The sequence below is a fragment of the Perna viridis genome, chromosome 11 (assembly GCF_037379345.1).
Source record: "Perna viridis isolate PV_CMFRI_1.1 ecotype Kerala chromosome 11, ASM3737934v1, whole genome shotgun sequence".
Taxonomy (NCBI): Eukaryota; Metazoa; Mollusca; class Bivalvia; order Mytilida; family Mytilidae; genus Perna; species Perna viridis.
This window is the reverse complement of record NC_142455.1, coordinates 34,777,880-34,798,584: the sequence shown is the minus strand read 5'-3', so window position 1 is coordinate 34,798,584 and position 20,705 is coordinate 34,777,880. Positions and strand designations below refer to the sequence as shown.

Genomic DNA, 20,705 nt, shown 5'->3' with positions numbered 1-20,705 from the left:
TCCTTTCCTCTTTCGTCCACCCCGGACTTGACCTTTTATGAGCAACTCGGTTTTTTTCTATTAAAGAAGACGACGCTTACCCTACCGGTAAACCTGATCCATGCTCCCATTTTTTAGTAGAGTCCGAGTTGCTCAATTACTTGTGTTACTTCGTGTGTATTAGTTTAGTCACTTTATGTTTTTTTTGTTGGGATTGTTTGTTTTGCATGTCTGGTCTTTGTCCGTCCCCTAATTACATTCTTTTTAATTTCGCTAGAATCTGCATTCTCTTGATATTCTTGTATAGTTTGTACCTCGAGCATTCCAAAGGATATTGAGACAGAAAGTAATCTATGAATAATTTCAAATATCATGTTTGATTTAAATTCTAGGATACCTATTCTTGTTCTGTGGTGTAAATATGTAACATTTTTTATAACTAATGAATAACTTCATGATTGTATTTCAATATTAGTTTCGTAAAACTGAATGTATACTGTAATACGTGTAGATGATATAACAAGTATATTTCACGGATTTGTATTAGCTTCCGATCATCAGCCGCCCCGCCAATATATAGTTTCGTAATTAGATATATAAAGTAAAAGATGTATATTTAAAAAGGCGGTATATACAAGTATATACATATAATGATTTATCTTAAGCGGATAAAAAATGTATGGAGTAATAAGTATAGTTTAATTGTTCATGATATACGCGTGTTATCAAGGTTTGACAAGAAATATTGTGAAACGTTGGATGGTATATTGTTACAAATGTTAATATTTATTTGTTACATTAGTTTTAGGTTTGAGAGCACACGCGTGCGTAAAGCTGAATTTTATGAGATGAGTAACCTCTTTCAGCTTTGAATTAAACTGCTCGTATGCGCGTTAGGCACCTGGGACTACTATCAAGTCTTCAGTGTCGTAAGATTTCAGCCTTAATGAAACCTTTAAAGCGTTCACTTGGATGTGCACTTTTTCTATGCAGGTATTGAAACAATTCCGTTTCCTTTATTTAGGATTTTGTATCCAGTAGGTTGGTTACTTCAAATCTTTCACCCTTATAAATTATTAAATCTAAGAAATTTACAGAAGACTTAGAGAACGAATAAATAAATTTGAGTAATTCATGTTCTTTATTATGTTGCAATAACATTTGAAGTTAAGACCCATTAGAGCAATTTGAGAGTACAACAGTGAAGTAATGCCATTAGAATTGATGAAGACATAGTTTAATGATACAAAATAATTCAAGCTAGAATGTAAACAATAAAATGAATAAATACAAATTATAGTATTTAAAACTAGAAAACAAACTATTTTGAAACACACTATCTCCAATTTGATACATGCACCTTCCGACTGCTAATTTTGATCATAGTAAAAAAGAATGTGTAAAATGGGAATGTTTAATACATTCTATGAAAATATCATTTTTTTCCATGAAGGGTTGTAAGAGAACCAGAAAATAGATGGCAAACATATTACCAATTTTTTATAAATGAGAAAGTCTATGTAAAGCTTCGTGAAACTTCAAAATTGATTTGTATGTAAATCCACAATGAAAATAGTAACACAAATTATTTCTAATTCCAATCAGTGGTGAAGGAAAAGTAACTGATATAATAATGGTACCCATCCTCGTAAAGGAACGAATGTAGGAGGGAATGAAAGTAAGAAGGATGACAAGAAGGAAGGACAAACACTTATATTATTATATACCCCACAAAGAGGGGAATAAATATGAAATATAGAAATAAAAAAAAAGAAATGTACTCGGTAAAGATGTAGAGCTTAGAAAACAGAATACGTATAGTTTTTGTTCACAAAAATAAAATGTATAAATAAATTACAGGAAAAAGAAAGAATGGAGATTATCACCTTCATTAATATATGTACTTACATTGACATTTTAGTTTATAGCGACATTAGTATTTAGATCAAATTTTATATATCAATATATCAATAAATAATACCATTTGTATCAGTGAATCGAATACTACTTTAAAAATTTCAAACATGGAGTCTGTTATTCCCTGAAGAAATATATTTATTTTACTTTCTGACCTATTCGGAGATTTTTAAATGTTATCAACAAAAAATTCACGTTGTCTCACTTTCATTTTTACATATTTACCACTTAACAAGAAAGTAAGGTAAATTCCCTTTGTCATATGCAAATATATATTTTCCATAAAACAGCACCTAATACAATCTAATTTTGGTGTTTTCAATGTTTTGTTCTCTAATCATGTAGTAGTATAAATATATCGTTATGCAAATAATAGTAAACATGTATAGCAAGGTTTCAGTCAAGGTCATACTCCGCTACTAATTTATTAAAACCAAGGTTTATAAAAATTGGCCCATGGTTTAATGGTGCCAGTTGATCTGAGTTAGGAACGTCACTTGTTTCTGCCACAACATCGGCATATTTCTCTTTTGGTAAATTAAGGTTTTTGCGCGATCTTCTTAGAAAATAATAAACAACCAAGATCATTAAAACAATGAAACCAACGCCCACTCCAATCCCAATAGCGACTGTAGTCAATGTTGATATCTCAGTAGTATCCATAGTTTGTTTGGAGGAAGATGAACTACCTGAAAAAATATGAATGTCCATTGCGTTATACACTAAATCAAACCATTAATAGTTTCGTTCTCGTCTGAAAAAAAATATAGTTAGAAAACAAACATTCAATTATTTGTTTTTTGTGCGTTTTATGTTTTAGCTCTTTGTTTTCATTTGTAATTGGTTTTTGATCTATTGACTACATAGTGTATTTTAATCATCACTGATCAGCCAGTTTGAGTAATCAAGGGAAACAAGATTCAAGCAGATATGACGGAATATATTCCAGGGACAAAAACCAGAAAAGGATAACAGATCCACACAACAACGAACATAAAATAACAAAAAAAATACATAATTAAAGTAAAGGAGCAACTCAAAACTTAGAAAATACCACATAAGTTTTAAGTCGATCTTTATAAAAGTTAAAAATAACAGATAATTGATTCAAAAGAAATATATAGACGTGTCCATTATATAGGTGATGTTTGTATCATATATTATCCGATATGGAATGGCTATTGTATTTTGTCCCAATAAGCGGGAAATCATGGACATCATGGACACTAAAGTAACAAAACATAAGCAGCAAGACCATACTTGTCTTTAACTCAGGTTGCTCACGAGTCTCTCCTGGTGATATTCCTGATTCTGCATATGTTGATTTGTCGTCTGTGAAAGAATTATGTAATAAAGTACAACGGTTGTCTATGAAAAATAAGCTGAAGAACACCGTATAAATGATAACAGCATTTGAATAAATATTTAACCGGCGTATTGTGATGTGTAACTGGGGACACGTACTGTTATGGTCGCCTTATCCTTTATTTTATCAAAAACAAGTATACAATATTCGGAATATGTCATATAGAATCCGTGCAGCATCTTGATAGTTCAAAGTGTCCCTTATAGCTAAACTGTAGTTTCATTTTGTCATACTAATTGATATATAGAATATGTCTATGGCGACAGTATGTAATGCTGTCATACTAATTGATATATATAGAAACTGTTTATGGCGACAGTATGTAATGCTGTTATTGACGGCAAAATGTTTATATACTGTTTTTGATTGCGTGCTCCCATGTTACATTTGTATTATACAACTTTACGGGATATTAGAATATTAGCATCGTTGTATGCAATTGATTTTTAATTGTGTATATGTAATATTTGTCATACATTTTAAGCACATACATGATACTGTTGAATGTTCACGTGATGTTTCTTTGGTAGTTAGAGCTGTGGAATCTATAGAAAATCAAACGTTTACATTCAAAATTTTACATACCCCCTACTTATACATTATACATCAAGTTGTTAGGTATAGTATCAATTTTCTCGACGCAAGTTTAAACACAATATTGATGCAGTCGGATTTCACAATTGCTTCCGTTTTGAGTCAGAGTTATCTTTCTTACTATCACAATCAAATTTATTCAAGTATCATTCTGTGAAAGAATCAGGCACTAGATGGCACATCATTGATATCAATTGCGTTTTTTGTGACTGAAATATTTTCAATACATCAAGAAAACATTAAAAAATTCTTTCAATTTATCCTGAAGGATTTGGGACATAGATATTATTTGACTGATTATATGGAAAAAAGTGCCGGAATATTTTCTCGCAGTAAAATTTCTGCGTTATTATTCTTGCCTGATTCTTAGACAGAGAAGTACTTAAGATGTTTTCTTTGTTTTGGTCAATTATAAGATCCCATATCATGCATCTCTCGCTGGAATTGTTAAAACCAGTATAGTATGACTGTATTTACTTTTAAAATGTACGACGTAGATTATGCAGTAAATATACCTACCTGTTCCATTTGTTGATTGTACGCTAGTTTCTCTCATAAACTCTGAAAAATAAAAATTCCAAAAAAAATAAAATACTGAATTAACCGTTGTCGTTTGTGTTTGAAGCTGGTGTTTCTCGTTTATGACTTGTCTTGATTAAGATTTGTTTTGTTTTTTATTTCTTTTTGCAATTTATTTTTAATGTTTAAATGTAAAACAATGCTCTTGACAATTATAACTTTATTTAGGTGTGTTTTATGTTCGACCAAATCATTTTGTTTCTGTTTGCACAATTAAATATTTTCATTGAATTTGTAATATCCGTTTTAAATTAGGAATTTTCATATCCCAGCTCATGCATCAGTGCTTGCCGAAACAACAAAAGTTTTACGGTTGACATCATGACTTAGTGTACGGTTAGTGTGTTGCTGTTTCCTCAATCTGAAAAGATGTATTCAATTTTATTTTGTTTTTACTAGGATGAATCATTATATGAACAAATCAATGGATGTATATAAGAAAGCAATAGTGTCGTAACATATTTATACAACCAGTCCATACTCCAACCTAGCTCATTTCATTTTGTGTTTTATGTGCTTACCTTAAGCCCTTAAGTAATATGTGGTCTTAACGGTGTTTTATCCGTTTTCGCGGTCTAGTATTTTTCCTGGATTATTGATATGCGGTTTTTCTTCACAAAAGTGGGGGTTTAAATAACGTTCATAAGAAAGAGTAATCCAGGAAATTAAGAGTCTAGTGGAAATCAAAAGAATGTAATCCAGGGACAAAGACCAGACATGGAAAACAGACAATCTCAACAAAGAGCATAAAATAACTAAACTAATACATAGGTTGTAACAAAAGTAAATGAGCAACTCGAACTCCACTAAAAACTGGGAGCATGGACAAGATGCACCGGTAGGGTACAATAAGTTCGAGAGTTAGCTTTACGCTATCGGTGACTTCAGTTAAAAGGAAAATTCTTATTTACATGGGACCATCATTCTATACTAGGATATTTTTGAGAACGTAATACCAAATCATTAACATAACAACCATACTTATATTTGAAGCTGAAAAATCGTAGGAAAATTTAGTGTCTGTAGTGGTTTGAACAGCTGAAAAAAATGTTCCGAAATAAAATTTGGTTGGACATTTTTCAATTGTAATTCAAACAACGGGAAGAGGTCATTATTTTTTTTCAAAGCAGTAATATTTATGTTTCCATACTCCTGTGATTGTGGTACTTAAATTGAAATTGGATCAGCACATTCCTCACAAATTATTTAAGTGGAAGCGCAATTTACTTGATAACTGTTTTAAAGGGAGATATTCTAAGTGTGATTTAAGCGAGTTTATTCCATGTTGTGAAATACCGATTTAATTCGATCCTATATATATATATCATTGCATTGGTTTCATAACTAGGTTAATATGAGTATGACAAAATGTTTTGTTATTTCAGATAAAATAATATCTTGAAGAATAGAGTGGTATATATTATTTCATACGAATAGTAAATGTAAACAACAAACCTGTTGATGATGTCATCGTTATGTGTGCTATTTGTCTCTCTGTGGTAGTGGGTACAACTGAAAATCAATTTTTAATGATCTTATTATCTTATAATCATTAGTAATGAAAACGTGAATAATACACTCTGTGTAAGTCTAAAATGTCATTTTCATTTTACTTTACAAGCTGTCATTTCTTTTCAATTTTAAAAAAAGAGTTCAAATCTAAATCTAATTAATCGGTTTTATATAGAAACCAATCGAGACAGTATTGACAAACATGCCCATTAACTATGGTTGTTTTCGTAAGGCAGTTCCATAACAAGTTAATTCTTACTTGTGGTTGATGTTTCCTGTCTATACGTAGTTCCTTTTTCTGTTGTAGTTTGAATATCTGAAAATGCAATATCAATTGAATAGGGCAACTCTGTCGTTTCTGTAAAACAAATTCCAGTCTCAAATCATAAAACAGAACACTTAAGGGTCAAAGACAGAAAAAAGTATTGAATAACATTCATGCTCTGTCGAGGTGCACATCTAACTTCATGTAATTCCGAAGACATTCCAATGTTTCCTACAAACACACTATTACTATCATTCAATGTTAACAAACGATTCATAATTTAAATCATATTTCAAACTATTAGATATATATTATTTTTTCCTATTTGTTTTTTCCTTGGATTGCATCTTTTTGATATATGCTAGATTATTGGTTCCCTTGACTACCTAGGAAGAAATATCGTTAAGCCAGATGATATCAATGCCCGTTACATGGATGACGTATTATCGTTAAACAATCTAGTCTCTGGGATTTTGTACGCCATATCTACATTATTAAGATAAAAGATTATACTGTCACTGTGAAATCAGCCTCATATCATGACCTACACTTAGAGATCGATGGTAAAACTACTGAACAAATTATACAATGAACGCAAAGTATTTTGTTTCCATTTTGTATTGTCAATTTACCCTTCATCTGTGGAAACATCTCTTTAGTGCCTGCTTATGGACACAAATCACACGTTATTCAAGAGCTTAACTAACCACGCAAACTTTATGTTGCTACTAGATTAGGTTCGTCACTACAGAAGTTTTATGGTTGTCACACTGAATTAATGAATTGCACTGTAGGAACCTATTTGTTCAAGGTGTCATAATGGTCCTTTTCTCTTTCGTCTACCCAGACTAAAGATTTTATGAGCAACTCAGCAGGTGTTTTTTTTTTTTGGAAAAGCAAAGGACGCTTACCCTACCGGTGCAATTTTTCAATGCTGCTCGTTTTTTTTTTTTTTTTTGTTTGTTTTTTTGTTTTTTGTTATGTTGTTTTGTTTTTGTGGTGCACGAGTACTTTTTTGCTTTGTGCGAATAATTTTGTTATTTTATGTTCTTTGTTGTGTGTGTCTGTTTTTCCTGTCGTGAATACATTCTTATGATTTCCACTAGAATATTTATTCCCTTGATTACTTGACGTTCAGATTGCAATACCCTAAAGCATCCAGTGGTTTTCCACTTGATATTTTCGGTTTAATTATTATATTTCTTCTTTCTCCACCTTTCAGATAATTTGTATGGTTTATAAGTGATTTTCCCTGTAAGTAGCAAGCAGTGGGTACATCATTATGAACAACATTTTTTTCCTGATCTCTAACTCAAAATGTTACATGTATCGTTTATGCAGATATTGCATGTGTTATTTCTAGGCATGATGTATTATTTTTTCATATATTCTACCTGATTCTTACAGATTTTAGAACTTAAGGAGGGCAGATGAGGTTGAATTGTTTACATATAAAGATAGAAGATATGGTACAATTGTTAATGAGATAGTCATCTACCAAAAGCCAATCAGCGAACAATTAAATTTCTACAGGTCACCACAATGTCTGCAATGATGTGCAAAACTCGTGTCATAATGCAAGCTGTTAAACAACAGAATTTAATGAAAACATACGTGAAAATGTGTTGAAAGATTTCATACAAAACATACGTGTACTATAAGTTGACTTCGCATGTGTAGTTTCCATGTCTGAAGTATGCTGAATTTCTACAAATATATGTTTCAAAATTTTAGAACCAAGTTAAGAAGATAAAAATAACTTTGGAACTTGTAGATGCAATTGGCTGTCTGGTGTAGATTGAAGCACTGAAAAAGAGCATTTAAATGATATTATTTCACCAATTGGCTCTCTGTCTACGTTTGCAAAAGTATTTTTTAATAACAGGTTACATTGTCAATAACAAAAGGAATTTTGAGGAAAAATAGCCATACCTATAGTTGGAACTGGCTGTTCAGTTGTAGTTTCTTTGTCTGGTGTAGATTGAGGCGCTTAAAATACATTTAAAAAATGTATATTTATTTTCCTTCTAACTCCGCTATTTATTAAAAATAATGAGGTTTTGGAAATGTCTCTTTTTTTTGGAAATTTCGTATAGTTACGTACATTTTACAGTAAACCAAACCAAACATATTTTTTAAATTTACTTCAATTTTTTTTATTGGTCATGCTTATCAGAAACATATTTGTTCTAACTGTAACTACCAGGTACTTTGCATAGTTATAAAAGAGATTATACAGTATAGTGTATAAGTTTACATAATTCACTTTAGGAGAACGCTCTAATTAGCAGTAAAACATACGTCAAATTACGATAAAAAGTTTAATGGAAAACATACTTGTGATTAAAATTGACTGTAAATGCGTAGTTTCTGTGTCTGTAGTATGTCTAACTTCTACAAATATATGTTTGAAAATCGAAAAGTGAGAAATGTCTTTGGAGCACTCTTTCTTTCTCACACACTCTCTCTCTCTCTCTCTCTCTCTCTCTCTCTCTCTCTCTCTCTCTCTCTCTCTCTCTCTCTCTCTCTCTCTGTGCGTGTGTTTACATAAGTGATTTTATATGAAACTGGTAGATAAGATTTATTTTTTTACAGATTATCTTGTCAATAACACAATACTTAGTATGAAGAATAATAGCCATACTTGTAGTTGGAGTAGGATCTTCATTTGAAGTTACTTTGTCTGGTGTAGTTTGAAGCACTGAAAAAATAAATTTAAAGGATATTTATTCAATTTTGTCCAGTATTGTCAATTTTCCCTTCATCTGTGGAAATATCTCTTTAGCACCTCCTTATACATGTTATTGACACACACCACACGTTATGCAAGAGCTTACATAACCACGCAGACTTTATATTGCTACTAGATTAGAGACGTCACTACAGAAGTTTTATAGTTGTCACACTGAACTCATGAATCGTTAATGCGGAAATTAAATGTGTTATTTTCTAGGCATGATGTATTATTTTTTTATATTCTACCTGATTCTTACAGATTTTAGAACTTAAGGAGGGCAAATGAGGTTGAATTGTTTACATATAAAGATAGAAGATATGGTACGATTGTTAATGAGATAGTCATCTACCAAAAGCCAATCAGCGAACAATTAAATTTCTACAGGTCACCACAATGTCTGCAATGATGTGCAAAACTCGTGTCATAATGCAAGCTGTTAAACAACAGAATTTAATGAAAACATACGTGAAAATGTGTTGAAAGATTTCATACAAAACATACGTGTACTATAAGTTGACTTCGCATGTGTAGTTTCCATGTCTGAAGTATGCTGAATTTCTACAAATATATTTTTCAAAATTTTAGAACCAAGTTAAGAAGATAAAAATAACTTTGGAACTTGTAGATGCAATTGGCTGTCTGGTGTAGATTGAAGCACTGAAAAAGAGCATTTAAATGATATTTTTTCACCAATTGGCTCTCTGTCTCTACGTTTACAAAAGTATTTTTAATAACAGATTACATTGTCAATAACAAAAGGAATTTTGAGGAAAAATAGCCATACCTATAGTTGGAACTGGCTGTTCAGTTGTAGTTTCTTTGTCTGGTGTAGATTGAAGCGCTTAAAATACATTTAAAAAATGTGTATTTATTTTCCTTCTAACTCCGCTAATTATTAAAAAATAATGAGGTTTTGGAAATGTCTCTTTTTTTTTTTGGAAATTTCGTATAGTTACGTACATTTTACAGTAAACCAAACCAAACATATTTTTTAAACTTACTTCAATTTTTTTTATTGATCATGCTTATCAGAAACATATTTGTTCTAACTGTAACTACCAGGTACTTTGCATAGTTATAAAAGAGATTATACAGTATAGTGTATAAGTTTACATAATTCACTTTAGGAGAACGCTCTAATTAGCAGTAAAACATACGTCAAATTACGATAAAAAGTTTAATGGAAAACATACTTGTAATTAAAATTGACTGTAAATGCGTAGTTTCTGTTTCTGTAGTATGTCTAACTTCTACTTTTTCTTCTGTGCGTGTGTTTACATAAGTGATTTTATATGAAACTGGTAGATTAGATTTATTTTTTTTCACAGATTATGTTGTCAATAACAAAATACTTATTATAAAAAAAATGATTTTTAAGAATATTTTTTTTCAATTTTGTTCTCCAGTTCCGCTTGAGAAAATTAAAAATGCGGAGGGTCTTGAAAATATTTCAATTATTGGAAATTTCGTATTGATATGTACATTTTACAGTAAACAAAAGAAAACATATATTACGTTATCAAAAACATATTATATATAAGAGATTATATAAGAATGTATAGTTTACATAATTCACTTTAGAAGAATGCATTGTGTTTATTGCCTATGTCAAAATATGGTTAAAGATTTAATGGAAAACATACTTGTGCTATAAGTTGACTGTACATGGGTAGTTTCTGTGTCTGTAGTATGTTGAACTTCTACAAATATATGATTCAAAGTAAAAATTGAGACATTTGTTTAGTGCTATCTCTTCGTTGGCTAAAGTGTTATTTGTGTGTATCTGGTAGGTTATAAAAAATGTATTTTGATAGTAAGTAATGAAGTCAATATAACATAAAAATCTTGCGTGACGAAATACCCATACTTGTAGTTGGAACTGTATGCTCATTTGTAGTTCTCCTCTGTCTGGTGTAGTTTGACACGTTTGAAACATTTGAAGGATATTCTGTTTATTTCCACTTAAGTAAATAAGGTCTTGAAAATATCTCAATTATTAGACCTTTCGTATTGATACGTGCATTTTATGGTAAACAAAACAAAACATATGTTAACTTTACTTACTTTATTGACTATGCTTATCAAAAACATATCTGCTCAACCTTCAACTTTCGGGCAATTTGTGAAGTTATAAAAGAGATTATATAAGATTGTATAGTTGACATAATTCAATTCAGAAGAAGGCATTGTTTATTGCATATATCAAAATATGGTTAAGGATTTAATGGAAAACATACTTGTGCTAAAAGTTGACTGTACATAGGTAGTTTCTGTGTCTGTAGTATATTCAACTTCTACAAATATATCAATTAAAGTAAAGCATTTGAACATTTGTGGTACTCTCTCTCTCTCTCTCTCTCTCATATTACATAAGTGTGGTAGTTTACACTTAATGTAGTTCTTAAAAATAACAAAAAAATAGTTTTGAAGAAACATAGCCATACTTGTATTTGGAACTGGATGTTTATGTGTACTTTCTTTTTCTGTTGTAGATTGAAACGATGAAAACAAAACATTTCATGGATATTTAATTTAAGTTCCAATGTCGTTAGGGTAAATAAGGAGGACTTGAAAATTCCTCTTCTATTTTACATTTTGTATTGAAACGTAGTAGTGTATAACGTGCTTCAGACATTATGTATTCAATTGGAGAAGCAAAACAAGCGTTTAGTTCCGAAGCAAATACGTTCACATAACCAATGCTTTTTGTTTTTATATCATGTTTTCGATAACCTCAGTCTTTTTTTTATATTTAATTGTATTTTATTTTTCCGTTTAATTATGTATGGAGGGAGTCTGATTCCAGTTCTTACGTTGAGGATCTTGATGTATCTGAAGTGTCCGTTTGTTGATGATTTGATATTTTATCGCCGGTATTTTTAAAAGGGTTTAAATTACAGGATAAATTATAAGGTCATTTTGAAGAAGTTTTTGAATGTTTTTTAAATAAATATTTTATTTTTTGCTCAACAATGGATAACCAGTTAACTGAATGATTTTGTCATTTGTAGTTTTCATGTCTGATGTAATTTGGACTTCTACAATTAATTCAAAGACTTTAAATGGAGATAATGGCATTGCAAACAGCAAAATTATTTCATATCAAATTAAAAACTAAATTGTATTATTAACGTTATGCATATATTCCTGATCTAATAATGGTATTATTGTTTATACATTTTCAGTCGGAGTAAATTTTAAATTACTTTTTGATATATTGTGTGTGAATGAAACTGAAAATAATGTAAAATCAGAGTTATGTAAATACATACTGAATATTACATCAAAATTACGTTAAAATATGTATCACATGCTATATCAACCCGTGACTCTTATATCATCGCAAAGGCCCCCGGCCCGCGAGATGATATAGGTCGACGGTTGATTTAGCATGTGATACAGATTTTAAGTACCAGTTCATAAAAAAATTCAGACACTGCCGTTGGTAAAGTGATTCATGGTGTCGAAAAACCCAAGGAAAAACAATGCTTTTTACTCTACTTCTGCTATATATAAGGACAAAAGTCCTTTCTGTATTTAGATCTGTATTTCAATCTCCCACTAAAATCAACCAAATCAAACCAAATCAAGATCAATAACTCTTGCAAAGTGTTTATTGCATGTACAAACTATATAAATTTTATCTCAATAGCGCAACATCCAAATGAAAAACTTAGACCGATTATGGGGTCTATTGCTCTTTCTGAAATAAAAGTTAATTTGGTGGCTTTTTGACATGCATGAGTTACCCCTCATCTGATTTTTCAAAAGTCTGTTAATTAACATGTCATGTTCATTATATCACATATTGGTTCCCTTGATTACTCTTTTTAACCACACTTCAAGTATGGTCTGTGAAGGGATGCGATATAAGGTATGCCATTAAGGTCTAGGGTGTGATATTGGGTATGAGATATAGGGTAGACGATATAGGGTTAATACACTAATAATGCAGATACAAAAAGTTATATTTCTTATCTAAATAAATGATATAAAAAATAGAACGAGCGTTTCCCAATATTGAAAGTTATTCACAGTATCTACATCTTTGTCTGTACAATACAGCATAATTTTCTCAATTTGCATCTGCTTAATATCTGAACTATGAACTGATAAAAATTCATTAACCATGTCAACAATATTCAGATTAAAAATCCATACCTCCAGTGCCTGTGTAATGTTTGTACGTAGCATCATCATCGATGAAACTCGGACGGGCTTCTGAAAACCAGATTAGTTAAAAACGTTGACAACTTTATGTGCCAGTTAATGGTAGGTACGAAAATTTCTCTTCTTGATTGATATGTTAAAAACAGGGAATTGCAAACTAAAGTGAACAAATTATTCAACAGAACATTACTATGAAACACGACTTTGTCTTCATAATTTAGCTGACTTGCCTTTTGTATTGTGTTATCAGGTAGAAACAAATCACTAAAACATAAAATATTCAAGGAGTAGCCTTTCACCATCATAAATGAGTAATCATATAAAAGAGTTCAAAAAGCGATTTGTTTTAATTTATTATTCAACAATCAGCACCCTTACAAGTCACAGTGATTTGTTTTTCAAAAACACATTCTTAGATAAATATGTGTTTGAACATTAATGCCTTGATTTAAAACCTTTTGGGAGACCTGAAAACCTTTGGTTAAATAATTTTGTATTGTAAAACTCACCTGTTTGCACATATGACAAAAGGAATCCACGTTTTGAGGTCGTATATTCGTCTGCAAAAAACTTAACTGAAAAAGACTGCCCAGTACTTGTATAATTTTCTCGCGGTTCAAAGTCGTCGTTTCTGCATAATGTATCTACTACAGCTCCTTTAATCATTTTAGATAAACACATTAATAGCATAAGGTGTAAAGTGTAGGACGTGTCCAATGATTTTAAACACGTTTTAAAGTAAGGCTAGAGTATTCGTAAAGAATGCTTTAGAAACAGCAGTATTCAGTGGATTAATACGAGTTTAGGAATTTCTATGAATTATAAAAAAAAGCATGAAAAATGTGCTTAGACCACACTAGATTATTAAAACAAACTCGAGACATTTTGTCAGTAGTATATTTTCTGTAATGTAGTCTCACTACAAAATGCTTTTTCAACTTTTCTTTTCTACAAATACAACATTCACTTAACTCGAATAAATTGTTGGTTTTATGTCTACGAACCCTGTAACCATCGATATTCAATTTTGTTTTGTTTTTTTTTTTTAATTCTGTACGTTCTTGAATTCTGTACCTATGAATAGTGTTGTTTTGGGGCCTTCCCTTTGGTGTGAGAGTTTCCTCGTCTTTAATTGAAGGCCCATGGATGGCATTGAGCTGACATTTTTATCTCGGTGGGATTGTCGTCTCATCGATGTATCCATTCTTTATATCGTTATATATATATTTGTTATATCGAATATTAGGGTTTAGTACTTTAGTTTTTAATGGAAGTTTTATTTTACTTTGAAATTAAAATTTGTGATTATTCCAATTCACAAGTCATGCATTCCTACACAAATGTATGGGATTAGGGTCACTTTATGCCTACAGATCACAAAGTGAATAATTTGCACTGAACTGCTGCATAAAAATCAAGCCCAACTTTATTATATATGTCAACCTACCAGATTCTAGAATCTTAAGGTAATCATAGGAACACGTTTTTTCGTATTCTACATCCAGGAACCTAATCTCTATAAATACATTAGTGTTACTGTTTGTTGTTTCAATCATCCACTCGCAGTTCTTATTTCTATTAAAATATTAGAAATAGACATTATATATTTACATTTTGTATGTATGATTTCAGTTACTCCATGTTCTTTGTTGGGTGTGTCTGCTTTCCATGCCTGAGTTTTGTCCCTGGATTACATTCTTTTGATTACCGATATAACCTTGGTTCCCTTGATTATTCTTTACTATATTTCAACTCATGATAGATCTCCCATTGTATTCAAAGAGACTTCATCTTTTTTCACTAATCTACAGTGGGTTGGCATGAATTATATTTTGAATTATTTTTGTAATTACTTTTGATTATACGTGTCTCTGTATATATGTGCAAGTGTTTTATTTTTTGCCTTTCTATTTTAAGAAAAACGGTTTAAATACATTATAAATACAAACAGAATGGCCCTGGTCTTTGAAAATACCAGTGAGTGGATTTAGTGGTTACTATTGCCTTTTATGTCAACAGGAAGTATACTTTGTCCCTAGTATGCATTTTTTTGTTTCTGCAATTTGTTGACTGAAACATACTAATGCAGTGCATTTAATCATTGTGTTAAGAATCGCTGTTTTAAACTGAATAATAATTGTATAACCTTGCTACCGAACAAAATAGGTTTTCCATATTTAAGTATTCGAGTACTCCCAAAACTAAGGTATTTACGTTGATTTAAATACACGCAGGTACTTAATCAAAGCCTCATGACAACCACATATGTACATACATTTGATAGGATGATGGAAAACCAGGACTTGATAAAAACTGTTTCGTTATTTTTGCCGTTAAATTCTGTGGAGTACCTGAACATCCTGTTCCAGCTAAAATTAGTATAAAATCATTAGTTCTGTACAATATTCAAACAATTTTAATTGAGTGTGATTAAAAAGAAACTGAACTGTTATTCCCAGATTGACGATATCAATCTCTATAAGTATTGAACAGTTTGATGAAAGTGAGGTCAGTTGAGCTCAGGGGAGGGCTGATAAAATATAATCCGCCCTGCATAAATCTAATTTCCCTTTAAAAAAATAATGCTTACAAAATCGGTGACATTTCAATAAACTAGAATTGAACCCATTCTGTCATATATAGATGCAAACAACTCTCCAAAAGTCAAAAAATTCTTACTTTAAGAGAAATAAATCGGATAGAAAAGGAGGCAACTCTTTGTGTTTTGCAACGCAAAATATGGCCGGTTTGTTATGGGAACTTGAAAAACATCAAAGAAAACATTTTGGGTTGCGAAACATCCAAACAAAACGAACTTACAGAAATCGTCGCCAGAAATCAAGAACATTTTAAATCCTTTTTCTGACACTGATGATGAGGCATCAGAAGTGAAAACAGAGTACATGTTCCCGGTTACCGCTACTTGGTATCCCAAAGTTCTTGCTGAAACACCAGACGCACATTCATTTGTATGGATCTTCGTACCATTAGTCGATGTCCCTTAAAATACATATACTTTAAAGAATGTATTTTGTCATGAATATTCTAACAAAGAATTGTGCATGAAATATACTTTTGTTATTACAACAGCTCAATACTTCGATTGATACATACAGTTAAGGAAACAAGTACTTTACAGGCATTTGATATGAAATTAATAATCATCTCAACTCATGTATGTTAATATTACTCCAGTTAACCAGAACCCGCCAAAAACAGTTTGTCTTAGGTCAAATGATCATCAATTTAACACGCTTTACTTTTCATTGACATTGTGTGGACTTAACCGCACCTTCAAGAACTAACACATATGATGTACACGCAGTCTTTCTACTAGGTACTACTTCACCGATCAATAGGAAGAGTAATCAAAGGAACACAGGTTATAGCGGTAGTCAAAGGAATGTAATCCAGAGACAAAGACAAGATTGGAAAACACAAAAACGCAACAAAGAACAAGTAACTAAAATCATGTATACAAAGTAACAAAAGCAAATGAGCAACTCGGACTCCACTAAAAACTGGAAGCATGGACCAGGTGCACCGGTAGGGTAAGCATCCTTTTCTAGAAACATCCGCCGAGTTGCTCATAAAAATTCAAGTCCGGGGTAATCGAAAGAGGAAAGGAAAATTATGACGCGTTGAAAAAATTAGTTTTCATAGCGCAGATGGGTACACCATAACGATACATAACCCTGTTCGAGATGCCCATTTGTTAGAATTCTAGCGTGATACAAAAAGCCTGCGTAGTTTCGGCAAACTCTGGCATAACGTATGAGTTGTGATATGAACACTACATACACAGGGGCTGAAGGGATGTTACCACAGATGAAAGGAAAGTTGACAATTCTGAATGAAAAGTCATCACGTTTGTCGTAAAGTTTGGTCAATAGTTTTCCTTTATCGTCACTTTCTAAGTGTAGGTCAAGATATGACGATGACCTCACAGTGTCTGTAGTATCCTTTATCGCCAGTTCTTTTGAGTTGATGCGATGTATCAAATCCTCGAAACTAGGATTGTTCAAAAATAATATGTCATCTATATAGCGGAAACTGAGATTTAAAGATCTTGCTAAACGATATTCTTTATTTCGGATCAGATCAGCTATAACATCAACCTCATAAGAGTGAAGGAAAAGGTCAGCAAGTAGAGGAGCACAATTTGTTCCCATTGGAATGCCGATTGTTTGTTCAAAAACACGTCCACTGGACAAATATGTTATCGATTAAAAATTCCAGCATTTGTTAACATCTGTATATTTGGAAGATGGTTTGACTTTATTTCTTACAAAGTATGAGGAATCTATAAAAAGAATTCTATATTTGTATCTAGGTGTACCATCTTTTTAGGAAAAAACAACGATGTATAATATTTTTAAGTCGGGATTTTAACTGAGTATGGGGAATAAACGTATACAGTGTTGAAAAATTATAGGTTTTAATACTGTTATATTCTAATAATAGTCTTGACCTGATTGACTACAAAAGATCTTTCGAAATTTTCATGATCCACATTGAATTAATACCACTACGGGAGTAACAAGTGTTGTGGTAGGACTGCAGACCCTCTTTGACAGCTGTGAGTATAGAAGTTAAAAGTTTGGAAAGAAGTTTGGTGGGGCATTTTGCTGATCCAGCTATGTAACGTTGTTTGTATGGACTCCTGTGGAGTTTAGGAATCCAGTATATAGACGGTAAATTACAGTCATCGTCCTGGGTAAAGAGACCAAAAAAGAATAGCAGAGATTTATGGTTTTCCACATTCTTATACTACTCATTTCACTATTGCAAATATTGTTATGCTGTTCACGAAGTACTTGCCTATCAGCAGCATTAGAAACAAATACATAGGAAAAACTTAACCCAATATTAAATTTTATACAAGAACCCCATACAAAGCAAATATCGTAATAGGAAGCAAAACCACGCACCGAATAGTTCTACGAAGTGCAAAAGAAGGAATGAAATCGTAGTTTTTTAGGTCTTTTTCTAAAAAAATACTACAAATGTCGATAAAACATCTGTGATTAAAATCAGTTCATACAGATCTGACTAATGTGAAACTGAAAACCTTAGGAGACCTTTGATCCATCAGCATGGACAAAGGTTTTACTACACGACAAAATATCATTTATACAACTATGATAAATGTCGGAATGCTGTACACATAATGTATAAAGGTAATAAAGTCAATATGATTAAAAGTAGTAATCTCTTATCTTACCATCGTATACATTAATAGCATCACCGGCACAGTTTAATGCCATGTCTATTACCCTGAACAGAACACTCTTACCAGGGAAAGAAGTTGATACTAGCCAGCTGCATTGTAGATTTCTACAAATTAGATAAAATGAAAAAAATATTTGAACAAACGATTACAATAGATTCTCTGTTGAGACATATACAACACTATGTATATTACCGGAAATTATCAAAATTATTTGACGATCATTAAAACAGTCAGATCGGAGGGTTCCACTAGTTTATCTGACAGTTTGGAAGCGGGTAAAAATAGATATATTGATATTTTCGGCAATGTTCATGTATTGTATTTATCCTGCATTAAACATAAAAAAATTTGTGAAAAATATGTAATTCTGTTCTGCAATCTTTTGAGAGCGGGGGTAGGCGAGGGCATTTTTAAACTTGGTACCTGTTTCTTGTTTGTGAGGTTGCTCACAACTGAAAAGATAACCAGAAGACGATATTATGTAGTGGAGGAATAACGCTCTTCGTTATTCGACACCCTGTATTGTATAGTAGAAATCTTGGTCGCAGGATAAAATTTTGCACATATATTGTCGACAACATCGGTACAAATTCATTTTCTGGTAAGGTGTAAGATATTATTTGTCCCTGAATCACGACAGCGCTTTGTTTTCTTTATCTTCAGTTTGTATATGCAATCTATTTCATTCAGTTCCCTATATTGTGAATGTATATCGTCTAGTTTCCGTTTTCCAGCATATTTGAACTTACGTTGCATATCCATTGGGATATCCCGGTGGGGATACCGATATAGCTATGTATCCTACACTTAGAGTCTTAGTACTGCCTAGACATTGGCAGTAAGTTTTACTAAATAATGAAAACACTATTGCAAAAAAAAACAATACATGCCGCAGTGTTTCCATTTTAATGTGAAGCGCATGATACTTCTGTGTCAGTATTATTGGAACAAGTCAGTTATCAATAAAACAATGTTCTTCTTTATCTGAAAATACAATATTTTCTTTAAAACAAGATGAAAGCAGGAAGCGATGCCAATACATTAAAGAGGTTGTCCATACAAAGATCAGACATATCCTACGATATGGATGTCACATATGGCAAATGTTATTCCACTGATTTTTTACTTCCATTTCATACATCATATTTTTTTTTTTCAAATCGTATAACATTTGTTTTACATAGACAATGGATAAAATTCTCTAACAAAGCAACCCACGTTGTAGTCAAATTAAAGAGTTTCCTCTTATTAATGAATTTCAATGTATTTATGTAGTTTATTTCTCTTGCATGGTTGTAGTTAATAAAAACCAACATTCAATTATGAGAAATGACGCGATTTTGATATGAAATGTGTGATTTTTTTATTTTATTTTTTGTTTTGTTAAAACAAAATTTGTCATGTGCCATCCAGTTTTTGCATTTAGTGTGTTTCACTTCTTTTTCGCTCGTTAATCAATTTATAGTTTGTTTACACATTTATAACAACTTTTAATGTAAAAAAAGATATGTATTTTCAAATATTATGTCATGGGAAACTTTTTTTTTTAATAAGGCCGGCGCTAATTAAATTGTTCAATAAACAAATAATTAGTTGACTTATAAAACAGTATATAGTTTTCCAACACTTTAAATGGACTTACCTTTCAATCATGCCATTATCCGCATTGAATATTGACTTACCTTTCAATCACGCCATTATCAGCATTAAATATTTGTTACGCGTACAAATGCATAAAACCACAAAACTTTATCAATTACGTACACAAGAACTTACTATCGCGTGTGTTCCTGTTTGGTTAACAGTTTCCTTGCATAATTGTTTATCTTTGTTACACTCACCTTCAACTCAATTATTTTACAAAATCGTGAGGTATACCTATTGTTATGACTCAAGTGGAATTGACTTAAGCAGTTTGATATCAAAAATAACAAATCACAACTTAAAGCGACTGTCAACTTGCTATATTCAATTGACAAGTATCCATGTTATAACAAATGGAACATTGAAGACTTTTTTTCAATTATCCTTACTTGACAATTGTAAACAGATATAAAATATGGTGGGAATTCAAAACATAAAGCTTTAAATTTATTTGTTTACTTTATGTCGCAATAAAAGGAAAGTGTATGTCCGTTGATTGCTATATGTTGTACAATCTTAAGTGTAGTGTAAGGGGTACTTACAAGCCATTGTTAAGTATCTGTTTCCTCTATACAACTGATAGAATATACAACCTAAAATGAAGACGTTTGAAAGAAGACAAGCCATACTGGTAGAATGTATAAAATTCAATGTTTTTTTTAACATACGGATTTTTTTTTTTTTTTTTTGTACGTGTTATTTTGGATAT

The 20,705-nt window shown here is 31.5% G+C and overlaps 1 protein-coding gene across 29 annotated transcripts; it reads right to left on the bottom strand.

The window, feature by feature from the left end:
- Positions 1-1,101: 1,101 nt before the first annotated feature.
- LOC148603863 (uncharacterized) lies at positions 1,102-20,358 on the bottom strand. 29 transcript variants are annotated; one of them, XM_088551669.1, is made up of 24 exons: positions 20,194-20,358; positions 19,102-19,336; positions 18,344-18,456; positions 15,940-16,119; positions 15,395-15,488; positions 14,567-14,694; positions 13,629-13,775; positions 13,111-13,170; positions 11,187-11,243; positions 10,593-10,649; positions 10,143-10,247; positions 9,734-9,790; positions 9,451-9,507; positions 8,857-8,913; positions 8,550-8,606; positions 8,145-8,201; positions 7,827-7,919; positions 6,207-6,263; positions 5,891-5,947; positions 5,417-5,473; positions 4,376-4,417; positions 3,754-3,807; positions 3,157-3,228; positions 1,102-2,585 (listed from the first exon to the last, which is right to left on the bottom strand). In XM_088551669.1, the coding sequence occupies exons 2-24, from the start codon at positions 19,254-19,256 to the stop codon at positions 2,293-2,295; spliced, it is 2,106 nt and encodes a 701-aa protein (XP_088407795.1). In that variant the 5' UTR covers positions 19,257-19,336; positions 20,194-20,358; the 3' UTR covers positions 1,102-2,292. The 29 variants fall into 29 exon arrangements, with proteins under 29 accessions (XP_088407795.1, XP_088407812.1, XP_088407792.1 ...); XM_088551686.1 differs by having other exon boundaries at positions 19,243-19,336; positions 20,194-20,357; XM_088551666.1 differs by lacking the exon at positions 20,194-20,358 and adding an exon at positions 20,035-20,157.
- Between the last annotated feature and the right edge of the window lie 347 nt (positions 20,359-20,705).